Genomic DNA, 15,073 nt, shown 5'->3' on the forward strand with positions numbered 1-15,073 from the left:
TGGAAAGGACCTTAAGATCATCTAGTTCCAACCTCCCTGCCATGGGCAGGGACACCTCACACTAAACCATGTCACTCAAGGCTTCATCCAACCTGTCCTTGAACACTCCCAGGGATGGAGCATTCACAACCTCCCTGGGCAACCCATTCCAGTGCCTCACCACCCTAACAGTAAAGAATTTCTTCCTTATATCCAATCTAAACCTCTGCTGTTTAAGTTTCAACACATTACCCCTTGTCCTATCACTACAGTCCCTAATGAATAGTCCCTCACCAGCAACCCTGTAGGCCCCCTTCAGATACTGGAAGGCTGCTATGAGTTCTCCACGCAGCCTTCTCTTCTCCAGGCTGAACACCCCCAACTTTCTCAGCCTGTCTTCATAAGGGAGGTGCTCCAGTCCCCTGATCATCCTCATGGCCCTCCTCTGGACTTGTTCCAACAGTTCCATGTCCTTTTTATGTTGAAGGCACCATGAGCCAGCTTCAGTGTGCGCTCACAGCCCAGAAGGCCAACCGTATCCTGGGCTGCATCAAAAGGATTGTGACCAGCAGGTCAAAGGAGGTGATCCTGCCCCTCTACTCTGCTCTTGTGAGACCTCACTTGGAGCATTGTGTGCAATTCTGGTGTCGTCAGCATAAAAAGGACATGGAACTGTTGGAACGAGTCCAGAAGAGGGCCACGAGGATGATCAGGGGACTGGAGCACCTCCCATATGAAGACAGGCTGAGAAAGTTGGGTCTGTTCAGCCTGGAGAAGAGAAGGCTGCGTGGAGACCTCATAGCAGCCTTCCAGTATCTGAAGGGGGCCTACAGGGATGCTGGGGATGGACTCTTAATTAGGGACTGTAGTGACAGGAAAAGGGGTAACAGGTGCAAACTTAAACAGGGGAAGTTTAGATTGGATATAAGGAGGAAGTTCTTTACTGTGAGTGTGGTGAGGTACTGGAATGGATTGCCCTAGGAGATTGTGAATGCTACATCTGCGTTGGTGTTCAAGGCCAGATTGGACAGAGCCTTGGGTGACATGGTTTAGCGTGAGGTGTCCCTGCCCATGGCAGGGTGTTGGAACTAGATGATCTTAATGTCCTTTGCAACCCTAACTATTTTATAATTTTGTGATGCTGTCTCTAACAGTATTTGCTCAGCCTACTAACTTATAGAACTAGTAGAACTGAGTAAGTCTGAATTATGAAGACTTATTGCAGATGTGTGATGTAAGTAAGAAACTTGAGCATTAATATGTATAGATTAGTTTACGGGCTGAGAACGAGGATGTCTGATGTCAATGAAAAGACTGACCAGGCTTTATACAAGACATCTGAAACCTTGCTGTGGGAAGTTGAGCAGACTGAGAAAAGCTTGCGTGAGGCATTGGAAGATACATGGCATAGACTGAATGTATGGTGCTTTTAGTGACTGGTACCTGTGCATGTGCTTTGCATATGGGTGAAGCAATTAGTTGATTAGTAAATTGTAAGTGATATCTAATATGTCAGGAACTAAAAAAATGCACATAAAACACATATGCTCCTGTTTAGGAATGCATTATATGTGTGAACTTACCCAGAGCTGGTTAAAGCCCCCTTGCACTGCGAAAGCACAAATCAGGTTCTGGTAGATCTTAAGAGAGATTTTTGGATCCTGTGAATGAAAATTTACTTTCTGACTTTGAACACAGCATTTTACTTACCTGAGCAACCAGAAGCCATAAATACATGGTAACTTTCTTAATTCTCTGAATGTAAAACTCTGTTTACTGTTTCACAAGACTTATTCCAAGGTTTTTTGGCTGAAGTTTAGTGCAGCCAAAGCCTAACTGCTTTACTGAATGATGGGCTCTGAAAATGGAAATTTAACTCCAAAGGTATAAGAGGTTGAAAAAGTATTACATGAAAGTCTGAAAAATCATAAGTGGAAAGTGCTATGCATGCTCTTTCTTCCTATCTCCCTTTCAGTTACAGTAATTGAGGTTTCAGCATATGATGAATTCTAGTATAAATTACTACCTGAATATACTTTTCAACTTTTGAGTAAATTTTCCAGAAATTAATCTGCAAACCCTTCCAAGAAAATCCGAAATGGAAAACAGTTTTGAGAGGGGGGGGGGAGAAAACATTGTGAATTCTTACGCACTTGTAATGAAGATAACTTAATTAAAATCAAAGCAAAACTAATTAAGAACTTAAAAGTGCAAGGTTTTGATTGCTTAGTATCCCTGAAATATGGAAGAATGGGTTTGTTATCACTGATAGAAGTTCCTGGTCATGCAGACAGGTGATACAGTCACTGATACAGTGGATCTGTATAAAAATGTACAGGAGTTTTACAGTTTTCTGACCACTCTTCTTGACCTTTCCAATTGCTCTTAGTCTTTCTGCTCTTTTGCTTCTGAAAAAAAGTAGTATTTTGGCAGGCAATAGCCCTTGGTTTTTGGTAGCTTTGTCTGGGTATGCAGCTGGGAACAAAACAGCTGAGCACTTGTATGAGTTTACCTTTTTTATTCATGGTTTTTATGGTTCTTTCCTTGATCTCACTATTCCTAAATTGAAAAAGAAAGCATATATGCATTCATATTCCCCTATTCTATGTGTGCCAAAGTTTTGTTTGAACTGTGGTTAAAGTGTCTTTAATTTTTTAATGAGTGAAATTAAATCCATGAAACATTCTTTCTTCAAGTTAATCTTAAGCCATTGTTTTAAAAGCTTTTAAAAAATGTTAGGAAGATCTGTTATCCCTAAACACTCATTCATGTAGTGCTGTATCATACAATTTTAAACCTTCTGTGTGAATGTAGGTTTTGGATTAGTTTGTTCACTTGGTTTTTAGGAATATTTAGTGAAACCTTAATGAGCAGGCTACCTACTATAATGGATCAAGACTTTATTAGGCTGAGTTTTCTTCATTTTGAAGATTGTTGCCATATGGGAGGTTGTTTTTTTGAGTTCTCAGGTGCTCTTAGCAGATGGAGATTGAAGTGTTCAGAAGGCAACACACCAAGCAACTGCCATCCAGAGTAGTGGTGTCACCTAGACCATAGCAGAAGCCTGACAGATCTGTAGAGCGCCCAAGCAATGGAATTCTAGAAGTGTGGACAGTGCTAATGTCTGCAAAAACAATTCTAGAAATAAAGCATTTATGTGCTCATCAGATTCTTTGACAAAGGCTGATTTTAATTAGGGAATCATTTAAATTCTCGTGATAGAAGAAGCACGCAATGAAGAAGCACTCAATTATATAAAATTATATAAATGTTATCTCCTATATAGTTCTTTCCAGGAGCCCTGTTGACCTGCTTTTCATAACTGCATTCCCTCAAATAAGAAGGATCCAGATAATTTTGACCTCTACCAGTCGATGTGATTATGGAGGGTGATCTTTATCCCTCATCATTTAGCAGATGGATGCATATTTACAAAGGCAGCTTCCTTATAAAAATAGGAACATTCCTGTGATAGAGAGATACTGGTCAATGTATGTGTGGAGGTTGTTTGATTGCCTTTCCCTCCCTTGCTCACCCCTTGTCTGTTAACAGTATAATGGATTTTTTGTTTTCCAGCTTCAGTGTAGTTACACAAATTCTGATTGTAGTTACTTTTCTAATGGAAACTTTTAGCTTTGTCCTCTTAAAAATATGTCTATCCTTAAAGTAATTAATAACACACACACCTCCTAGCCTCTCCCTCCGTTCTCCTCCCCCCCCCCCCCCCCCATTTCAGGCTCTAGAAACATTTTCTTTAAAGCAAAGGCACTGGCTTTTTATAAAAAAAAAAACAAACCAACCTTTCCTTCTTAGAAGCATTGTCAGGTGTTTGCAGCATAGGATAGGGGATACTGTCCTTAGGGAAGCAGATCTTTCATTTACCCAAAGAGAGATGATTTTGTACCATCTGCTCTGTATCTCAAAGAATTTGGATGTTAAAAATGTGAATTTTCTCATCTGGTGGGAGCCTGCCTGTGCAGCTGATATAATACACAAGGAAACAGTGTGTGGGGAGGTGTCACCAAATAATTGTTTTCTTCACTAATAAGGGGATATTAGATGGCCATTTTTTAGGAAGTGATGTTAAAAAAAAAACCACAAAAAAAACAAACAGGCTCTCACTAATTAGTGCATATTTATGATCAACAGGCACAGTTCATGTTGTAAAGGTGGCAGCTGAAAATAAAGATAATTCTATAGATATGCAAAAGAAAACAGTTTGAAAAAGCACTTGCAAAGCCCATAACCCCCCTAGCTAATACTAAGCTGCTTTATTCTAAACAAGATTAAGTTTTTCAAGGTGTTTTATAAGTTAATGGCTTAGTTTTTTTTCTTCTCCCATTCGGCTAGAGTTTTCTCAAGACAGAATATAAAAAAACTTAGATCTTCATAATTCCTTAACTTTAATAAAATACAAACCAAGAATTTTATTTTATGGAAATAGCTAAATTATTATTGAAAAAAAACAAAAAAAAAACCTTTTTTTCCCCAAGCACATAGACTCAGAACTGAGCTATATATAAAATAGATGTTTAGAACTTATTTATGTGTAGTTAGTTAGGCTATTTTTGTAATTTTCACACAAAATAAGAGAAAATGCAAGATTTGTTTGTGTAGACATATGTGACCATATGCAGATTTAGAAGAACCTGCTGCAGTAACAGGCAGGAGATAATCACCTACAATAATGCTTACTGACTCCTGTATCTCTGTTCCTCACAAAAAAAAAAAGGGAAAGAAAAAGCTGTATATTTTATTTCCCATCAGAAACCTACCAGGTTTTTGTGTCAGCCTGTCATTACCCTTGAGCATGGTGATAGGATACTCCCCTATTCCAGACAGCTTCCTCCTTTGAATGCCGTTTACTCAGACATTTATGGTATTTTTCAGAGGTTCCTGCTGGATTCCTGTTCATTACAGCTGGCAATAGCACTGTTCGTATGTGTTTTGACTGGCAGTTGACACTAATTAGTGAAAAGTGATTTTATTAGGGACAGAAGTATAAAAATATAAGAGAATGTTGCAGAAGAGAAAGATCTTTAATGGTAGTGTGGCTCTACTGGTTGTCTTATGCTATGCTTTAAATTTGGCATTTCCAAGGGAGAGATGTTAAGGAATCTGTGAAACGGAGATCTTTTCCCTTCATATTCTTTTCCTTACTTCTGGGGTTTCTTTGGTGACAGCCACAGGCCTAACAAATAGGGTTTATTATAGACATCGAACTGAGAAGCTACAGAAGAACAGTTCACAGTGACTTCATTGGTATCACTGCAAGTTTTGTTTACCGGCTTGAATAACTAGACTGAAATTCTTCATCAGCTTCAAATGTGATTTTTCTTAATGCTGGGCTCTGCTTGCTGTGGTATATAATTAGACTTGGAATCTAATTTTGGCATAAATGGCAGCACTGATTTCTTCTTTTACCCAATGATTGTCAGTTATGAGTTACGAGAAAACCAAGTCTGTAGGTCTTGTGCATGTCGGAAATTGAGAAGGTTCCTGTAGAACCAATTACTTGTGTAAACTTTACTATGTTAGTGTTTTCACAATTTTGCAGTTTATATTTATTTGTTATATTTTTTCTCACTTAGCTGTCAATTCAGAAATCTATGAAAAATAACATTTAGAAAAATCTAATTTGAAATAATTTGATCTTGTGAATCTTAGTTCATGAAGTTAGCCATTTCAGTTACTTTTTGCTCTGAGAAGTAATTGTTCTTGAGTGGCATAAGTAAGTGGACATGATAAATAACTCGTTTTGTGCTAGTCTTAATGTTCCCAGGTCTATTACAAACAGATGTGTAATACACAGAAAATGTCAGGTCACACTGTACAAGATTTCCATAGAGAAACAGAAATCTGTTGTGGATTTCAAGAATATTATAGAAACAAATATTAAACAGCTTGCCATACAGATTTTGCTCATGCTACTACATACCTTTGAAATGCTGAAACTTGCCAAACTCCCTCTCACTTCCTGACTTCCAAGATGGTTTTTCAGGAAGCACTATTAAAGCAGGACCTTTAATAGTCACCCTGATGGATTTAAGCAAAACCACTTTCATGTGCATAAAACTTACCCTTTTATTTATAGTCATTCATTTTTTTCAGAGAAGATATACAATTTAAATGACTGAGAGCTGTTTTCTGTTCAGTAAATGCAAGGAATGAAAGTATAACAAAAATGCTTTGATTCCTACGGAGTTACAGAAGCCCTGATACAGCTAGTTGAGCAATATGAAACATATCTACATAGCAGTTGCAACTTCGACTCATTTGGAACTATTGATACTGATCTTCAAATGAGGTCTGCACATATGAAATGATAGGTTAATTTTAACAAAGTGCTTCCTTTGTTATTTCATAGAGTAATGATAATTAAGTGTATCATTAAAACTGTGCCATAAGGGTTTTCCTTTGAAGTTTCATCAGGTTTACAAGTGTGTTTAGAAACATGTCGTACAGTGATTAGGTGACAGATTGTATGTGTAGTGTCTGCAAAATAGATATTTTGTTCAGAAGGCCAGTTAAGTTGTGAGGTTTTTTATTACCCTGCTGGTTGCTGGTTGATGTATCAGACTAAGAAATGAGTATTGTAACACTTCCTGAAAAGTCAAAGCACTTAAGCATAAGTTGCAGAAAGGAATGGCTTTCCAGAGCACAATTCTGTTCATTAGCTTTGACTTACATGGTGCTAAGAAAAAAGTAGCAGTATTCATGGCCTTTTGGAGGGACCTAAACAGAGGGACAGCTCTACAAGTGGAGTTTGGGTTATTCTCCTTACTTATACCCAGTTGTATATCTTTGTAACAGCATTGGCTCCTGTGAAGTAATTTTTCACTTTTCCTGGTGTAAGAATAATAAAGGAACCTTTTCTCAGTGACCTGCAATATAACCTTGTGGAAAGCACTACTGTAATTTATATATTGATAAAATGAATGTAATATATTGCACAGAGGCTTTGTGAGGCTTAGTTAATGTTAGAATCGTTTTACATTAATTAATGATGGAATAGTATTGAGTTAATTAATTCTAGATCTCAAGGACATCGGACTTTGGTGGTTGAATCCGGCAGATAGTTTGGGTGTGCCAGGCTTCCAAAATTCCCCTCTTTATCAGGCCTTTGTTTTCAAGGTGCCTTAGTGTTGACCTTAAATAACTAAATCCTTTGCACATTTGTGACATGAAATATAAAATAGTTTTGGTATAAAACTGTGGTAGGATTTGGTCATTAAAATATATACCCAAAGAAACAGTAAAAAATTTGTTTTAAAATACTCCTGACTGCTTATAAAAATACATCCTTAAAAATGTGACCACTTGAAACAACAATTTGAAATTATTTTCTGGGGCAGGAGAGGAGAATGGGTACCTCCCTACTGATAATATGAAATTTAAGCTTCTTGATTTCTATCTAGTGAACAAATTTACTTCATAGTGAAATAGATAGAAAGAAATAGAATTGTTTAAAGATCTGTTTCATGAGGTAGTTTATGCTAATGCAATTGATGTCTGGTTGGAGCAGTTATGGGATACTCCCACTGATGCACTGCAGCTCTGCAGCATCAGAGCATTAAATACCATTAAATTATTACTTCACATATTTTCAAGTTTTTGCTTTGTTCTATGATTTCAGGATAATTTTATTTTCACTTTTCATTGTGCCACTTTTATTTCCTTCATTCTTAATCACTGCATTCTAGACAATTCTGATTTTCAGCAGAACTTCAGTTATGTGACATAGGAGGGTTTCTGTGTTGTGATTGCATGAGTTGTGTCTCCCAGCACTGGTTGTGTAATGGAGAGCCTCATTGTCCTGATGATTCAGATGAGTCTTTAGACAGACGTAAGTAAAGAAGGAGCCACTCTCATTTTATCTTCCTTTCAACAGTAACCTTTATAGTTGCACTAACTATACAAATGAAAGGACAGATTCAATTTTTTTTTTTTTTTTAATAAATCCTGAATAAATCCACATATCAAGACAAAGAGGTTGCATTCACTGTATAGGTGAGAGCCAGTAGAAATGAAAGGCATGGAAAGTGTTTTGTTCATCTGCTGCTGTGTAATGAGCACTCTCGCCAGAGCATACGTTCCCTATGCTCTTACTGAGCTGTAAAGGGCAAAGTTAGAACTGGGAGAATGTGTTCCTCTAAATACATTTAGGCAGAGGTGGGGGGGAAATGATCAGTGCAAGATGCTTTCAATGAAAGTATGAAAAGCATGCAAACATCAAAGGGAGGAATGAATGAAGATGGAAAAACCTAGGAGGGGACAAGAAGCAGAGAAAGGAAAATGAGAGAAAGCTTTAATAAAACAATTATGATAAAAGACCTTGTTTTTTTAAATGTGGCTAAGAGTTTCTGAAGACTGGAGTAGCAACCTTACAGACTTTTTTTATCAGCCATGTAGACTACTGATGAGGTGATATGAAATCTTAATGTTCCCTTGTTTCCTGCATTCTGAGAAAAATGAAGGAATTTCGTGATTTTTATCCCCAGGATAATCACTTAATGTAAGAGAAGAACCATGCATTTTGTATCAAAGCAACACTGAATCTCAAGAAGACTAGAAATGTGGTTTACTACGAAAAGAAAATAAAATATCAAACATTAGACAGTATTTTGGAGTCTAATCTTTAAAATGAGGGACAGAAATTGGAGGTGTCTGGAAACAGTTGTTGCCTGAACAAACCTTGGACTGATGATTGCAAGCTTCCTGCTCCACCATTTGTTCTCTGGAACAGACAGGAAAATTGTCTCTGGGGCTGTGGTGAGGGTGCTCTGATTATCCACCTTTGAAACAGTTCAGAATTCTAAAAAACCTGCATACTTGTGCTGGAAGCAGTAGGGCCAGTTAAGGTTTTATTACTGCACTGATGATTGATTACTGTCTTCTCTAATACAGTATTTTCAAATATGGTACCTGCAGTTAAGAGTTTTTCTGCCAACTAATGGATATTGTGTTAGGGACACAAAACCAGTCACACATGCAGTTTTTAATTTGCCTCCTGATATTTAGCATGTAGTTCAAAATCCAGTGGATGGCTAGATATTTTCCTCTCAAGAACTTTCCGTGTTTGTTGTACTGGACCATATGATCTGTGTTCAGTAATGCCATTGAAAGGCAGAGCTTATTGAAATACAACCTTTTAAATTTACTGATGGCTTGAAGGGGAGACAGGGTGAGAAAGCAAGCCTGTTCTTTTCCTGACATCAGCCAGACTGGTCATCTTGGAAACACCTTCCCCTTTTTAAATGCTAACAGTTTCGGTAGGATGTGTTACTTAGGGTGTCCTAACTCAAAGGTACGAGTTAGCATCATTTCCTTTCTGGTTATAGAGCAGGAAGATGCATGTACAGCTTACACAGCCCTTGGCTGACAAACTGCAGGTTAATGAGGTCCCTGGGCAACACTTGACTGTATGGCCTGAGATGGTAATTATATTGGGTCTGGTGCCCTGTCTCACCCTTCGAGTTCAACTCAGCCCAGGACTCTGCGTGAGAACCAAGCAACAGGACTTCTTACATATTTGCTTACACTTTTATTACAATTATGTTTTGGTCTTGATAGTTCTTTATTTGTTAAGTTAGCACAATTTGCTAACAAATGTAGTATTTTTTAGAATGTGTGTATGTATTCTAGCTTCATCAGGTAAGTTGTTTCTCAGCTTTAGAGATGAATATGTTCCAGAATTTTCCTGCTCATATTTTGTATCATAGTTTCAGTAAGGATTTATAAATGACATTAAAAATATGAAATATTTGAAGACTCTGTGGTGTTAATGTCAGGGATGCAGTACCTTCCAGTTTTAGTGCACTGAGTCATGTATCTGTTTATAGATGAATGCAGCCTCTATTTGTCAGCTCTTTGCTGACTTACGTACAATGAATTATTTGGTGTAGCCTGACAGATATTGCTAGTTGTTCCTATAGCCATAAACAAATGGAATTTGATTGATTTTCTGTGGATTTGCGCCTAGCAATAGGACTTTCTGGGTTCTAATAATGTGCAAGCATTGATCAAAGGTCTTTCTTCAAGTGGAAGTTCTTAACTTCTATCCTGTGGGGATTTCAAGTTGCATAAAAGGAGAGAAAATTTCATGCTGCAGCTTTTCTCATGGTAAGAATAGAAGTCTTATTAGTCTCATTATTCAACCATCTATTTGCAGAAACCTTCTAGGCACTAACTATCTTTATGACCTGTCTCCATGTGGCATTCTAACCAGGTTTTGCAATAGAGACTTGAAGTTGTTAGGCTGGCCAAAAAAGCATGGTACAACTGTATCGGCTCCATTTCCTCAGGAATCCACTTGAAATTGTACAATCTAGTCACTTCAGCAGCGTTAGTAAAGAGCTCTAGGACTGGACAGAACAGAGAAAAAGGTAGTATCCCTTGTTATTTAATTCAGGCTCTGCCCTGGGGCAGGGCTTTATGCAGGCACAGCTTCCATGGGCTTTCAGCAAGTGTGAAGAGGGTCTCCTGTCACTTCCTATGTTTGTTCCTCTTCTGCTTCTTACATTTCACTAAATGGTCTTACAAATAACTGTAAAACCAGAAGTGAATTCCTGCAGCACCTGTACTTCTGTTCTCCTTGGTTTCATAGCAGCTGAATTCTTTCTGCTCTCAGTGGAGCTGTTGCTTTTTTATAGAGACAAAGAACCTGATTCTGTAACTTGTAATTAATAATTTAGGGAACAAATTTGGTTGCTGTTCTGTTTGTAAGTTGTTAATGAGAAAATTGATTAAAAAAAAAATAAAGCTTTTGACCAAGTTATTTCTACCTTTCTTGGGTGGTAGGTCTCTAGGTTGTTCATAAGTTTATTTGCAAATAGTCAGAATTTAAAAATCAATTTACTAAACCTAACTGGATGATGCTTGGGTCTTTAGTAGGCTAAATCAGCAAGCACACTGGAAATCAATAGAACTCTGTCAGATGCCGCAGAATCTGGCCAGACATGTTTGACTTCTACAGATAGCTGTTGGTCTGGAGGTTGATGCAAATGTTTAGAGGACTTCCTTAATGCATTAAAAAAATAAAATTGTGGAATGTGGACTCATCTGCCAGACTATTTTGATTGGACAATTACAAAAGTAAAATATACAGTTAAAACACATAGAGTTCAAAAAAACCCAAATCTAACTAAAAAAATACAAACCCAGCTCAACCAACCAACCAAATAGACCACAAAACCCAAACAAACAAATCCCAAAATAAACCCATGAAAATAGTGACAGCCTTTTGTGTCATCATTGCCTGCTTTAGGAACTCGGTAGTTGAAATCATTTTTTTAATACTGTTTTTCTTATTATTTTGTATCTGTGTTTTGTTTTTTGTTTTGTGGGTTTGTTGGGTTTTTTTAGGGTTTGGTGTTTTTTTTTTTAGTTTTTTTCTTAATTTTTCTATTCTTGCCATTAGTATAGGTCTTAAGTTGTAAGCATTTGCCTACCTCAGCAACTTTTATAGGGGCTTACGCAGGGGAGTTCACTAATTGTATCTCAAAGATCCAGTTTACAACACTGCCATTTTTGGGATACCAGTATGTTTTACGTTCCACAGCTGTACCTCTGAGTAATGCATTAATCTCTGCATAAGTCATGAGATTGGAAGAGGAAGGTGCTAATAACACCCTGTGATACTTGCCCCATGAACAGAGACTTAAGTCTGACACGAGTATACCCTGGGCACTTTTCATATCATTCTGTGGCATGCTTCAGGCAGCAGTGCTTTTCTCCAGCCCAGTTGTCTATTAGAACATCTATGACTCTAACTATGGCTTGAGTATCACGAATATCTTATGAGAAGAAAAAAAAACCAACAAAAGGAAGCACAGTAGAATATGAGATCTACTACGATGTTGTGAAAGTACCAGACACTTTTGGCAACATAGAAATTCTGAAGGCTATTCCCTGTGTACTGCTAGGCTACAACTTTGTCTCACACATTGTCTACAACTGCATTTTCCCTGTAATCCTGACGCTGTTGTTCTTGTATGCGCTCCTTCTTAAATGGTATCCAAATGACTGCATACACAATTTATTTGTAGCTAACTGGTCCTGAATTGAAAGAATCCCAGTTTCTGTTAACAAATCATCAAATTAGAAATGTCCCTCTCTGTAGAAGTTTGAGTATAGGTAACCTTATCATAACATGTTGAAATTATCTCTGGTACTAATCCTTTTCCAGGATTATAGGGGAATATCATCTTCTATAATCATGATTAAACTGAAGCTGGAGGAGCAAAAGAAAGGCAGCAGCCAGAAATACCTTTTTAAAAGCTTGAGTCTTTGTTTGCTAAAATAGCTTCTTTCATCCTCTGGATGCTAATAATGTGAGACTAGTTCCACAAGTTTAAAAATTCTTAACTGAGTACCTCAATAGTAGCTCTTCAACCAGCAGAGTATAAGATAATTGGATGTCACGTTGCTCCTGTGGTAAGAACAATGAAGATAAAATTTCCTAAAGCTCCTAATTCTTTTATAAGTAGATTCATTGAAATTCAACAGAAACCAGGTTCACAAACCACTCTTGTGTAGCTTTGGAAAATCCCAGATCAATATATAACTTGCATGTGTTAAAGCTGAGCTGCCATGAGGCTACTGAAAGTAAATGAAGAAAATACTGGACATGAGGGAAAAATATGGTTTTGGGTTTGCGCTCTTTATAATTTTACTGTCTGTATTGAACAAGGAGTCTGATCATAAAATTGCTGTTACTGGTCATATGAATTTAAACTGCTTTGAAGTGATGAATGTATACTTGCTTTATTCTCTCTGAATCAGAATTTTTCATATCAGAACAAAGCTTAACTCTGAAGCTCTTGTAGGAAACGAACTGCAACAAAATGACAAATGTCAACAAATTTTATGAAACTGCTGCTAATTTACATAAAATTAAATGATTAATGTAGCAATACAATATTCCTGTGTTTTTATGTTAGCTGGTGAAAGCAAGTGCTTCTGACAGAATAAAGGAAGTGTTTTGAAACAGGATTAGCTTTCCTGATATCATTTTTACAGACTAGAAGAAAACACACTTCCCATTGAGGGTCTCTTGGCAGTTCACCCTGGCAAAGTTACTGTAGTTAGTAAACACTGGTCAAGAAGAGATGTGTAAAGATGTATTTGTTATAGCTATGTTTAGCCATCCTACTTTCTGGCACATAGCCTCTCAGGTTTGTTGTGCTTGATCCTGTTAGATAGTTTGCCGTTGTCTGTTCCCTTTCCCAGTGGTAAACATCTGCGTGGCTGCTACCTGGGCTCCAACTTCCGACCTCTGCTTTCTCCTTACTTTGTTGTTTGGGAAATCTGCCATCCTCAGCCCTTCTAGGAAATGTCATTTTGCTGGTGAGATGGGATTGCTGATGTTCTGGTAGTTAACAGAATATTAGAGCAAACAGTCTGGAAAGGATGAATGTCGATGGTGTTCATACCCTCTAAGCCTTTTGGAAAGGTTATAGGCAAGTACCCCGTTGAGACAAATCCTGCATTGCAGCCAGTCTGAAGGAGTTCAGATTGTTCCACTGTGGTGTTTGGGACTGGTGGTGATGAGGCCCAGTTGTCTTCCCGAGGGGGTTTGTACTTTGGGATGTTCCTGCATTTCTCACCATTAATTCTTCTCCTTGTCCCTGTTGTTGAGTGCAGGGGATGATACTTGTCTTGAGCCAGGGAATAACCTTTGTGTTTTCACACTTGCTCTGTCACAGCCAACTTATAAGCAATGGTACTGTGGCCCTAGAGAACATTTAGAGACAATTCCTTTTCATGATTTCCCAGTGGGCCCTAATACTACATCTGAGACAGAAGCACCCTGTCAAATTACTGGAATAAGTGTGTTATCCTCCACTAAATAAAACTAGTTCATTTTGTGTGAGTGACTTTGAATACTTGGTGTGATTAAATATATGTCTGTGGTTCTACTGTGGAGCTTATTATGATTTGGATTATGATTTAGACACACTGGGTGTGTGTGACTGAGTGTTGGCTGCCAGGGCTGCGGGGGCCTCTGTGAGGAGAGGCAGAGCTGCCCTATGCCAGAAGCAGCCAGTTCCAGCAGGTTCCGCAATGGTTGGGTCTGTCAGCAACGCTGGAGGCCGCGCTGGGACAGTGTGTTAAAGAGCAAAAGGAGTGAGGAAACAAAAAGCCTTGTGAACACCCAGGCCCCAGGAGGTGGTGCAGTGGGTGGTGAAGCAGATTGCCCTGCAACCTGTGGGGAGACCATGGAGGAGCAAGTGGATATTTCATGAAGAAACTAGGGCCTGTGGAGAGGACTGCTGGAGCAGTCCTGAAAGGACTGTAGTACAGCTCTGAACTAAGTCTTCCCAAACTTGAGTGTGTTTTGACTGTGACAGTAACTGGTGAGTGCTTCTTGGCTTTATCAACTAAGAGAGTTGCTATCTTACTTTCCTCCACATCCTGTTAAAGGGGGAAGCAGGTGGGCAGTTGGGGGGGTGCCTGGCAACTGGGCGCAGTCAGCCTGCCACAGGGCTGTCTCTGTTTCCAGTATTATATGGTCTGTGTCCATACAGCCTGTGTATAGACATAAACTTGCAGTGAATGGAAGCCAAGCAAATGTGCTGGCGTAACATTCAGTACTGGTGCAGTGCTCAACATGAGCTGATGAGCCCCACCAGAATGAGGTTACGTGGCTTTTGCTTAGCACAACATTACATTCTGCTGTCTGAAGTATGGAATGACTGAGCTCATGCCTGCTCTTAATTTTTTTTAATAGATTATTTTATTTTTTTTTTACCATGAAGAGTGGCTCTGTGTGTCCATGGTAACTGTGGGAACTGGATTAGGACAGGAAGATCAGATCTACAAGGGGAATGTTTGAAAGGTTAAATAACAAAGTGCTTGAGGAATGCCATGCTATATGGAACAGGTACCTATGTTATACATGTCAGCCAGGTAACACTGCAGGAACTGATACACTGTAGCGAACACGAGTATTTTGCAGGAGCAGGGTGTAAGTCTGGTATCAGAAGCATAGCAAGCCTCCTTCCTGCTGACTTGTCAGGCACTGCTGTGGTATTCATTTAGGGTTAGAAACAGGGGCTTGCCTTTTGTTTTGAAGGGGGCTGCAGTTTAATAA

At 38.5% G+C, this 15,073-nt stretch overlaps 1 protein-coding gene across 1 annotated transcript in view; it reads left to right on the forward strand.

Moving 5' to 3' along the window:
* Positions 1–1,271: 1,271 nt before the first annotated feature.
* Positions 1,272–15,073, forward strand: part of LRP1B (LDL receptor related protein 1B) — a 565,080-nt gene continuing 551,278 nt past the window's right edge. The window contains exons 1-2 of the mRNA XM_034061327.1: positions 1,272–1,362; positions 7,700–7,825. Of these exons, the coding sequence (XP_033917218.1) occupies positions 1,272–1,362; positions 7,700–7,825 (217 nt within the window). The remainder of the gene's footprint in view (positions 1,363–7,699; positions 7,826–15,073) is intronic.

This window comes from Melopsittacus undulatus, chromosome 4, assembly GCF_012275295.1.
Source record: "Melopsittacus undulatus isolate bMelUnd1 chromosome 4, bMelUnd1.mat.Z, whole genome shotgun sequence".
Classification (NCBI taxonomy): domain Eukaryota; kingdom Metazoa; phylum Chordata; class Aves; order Psittaciformes; family Psittaculidae; genus Melopsittacus; species Melopsittacus undulatus.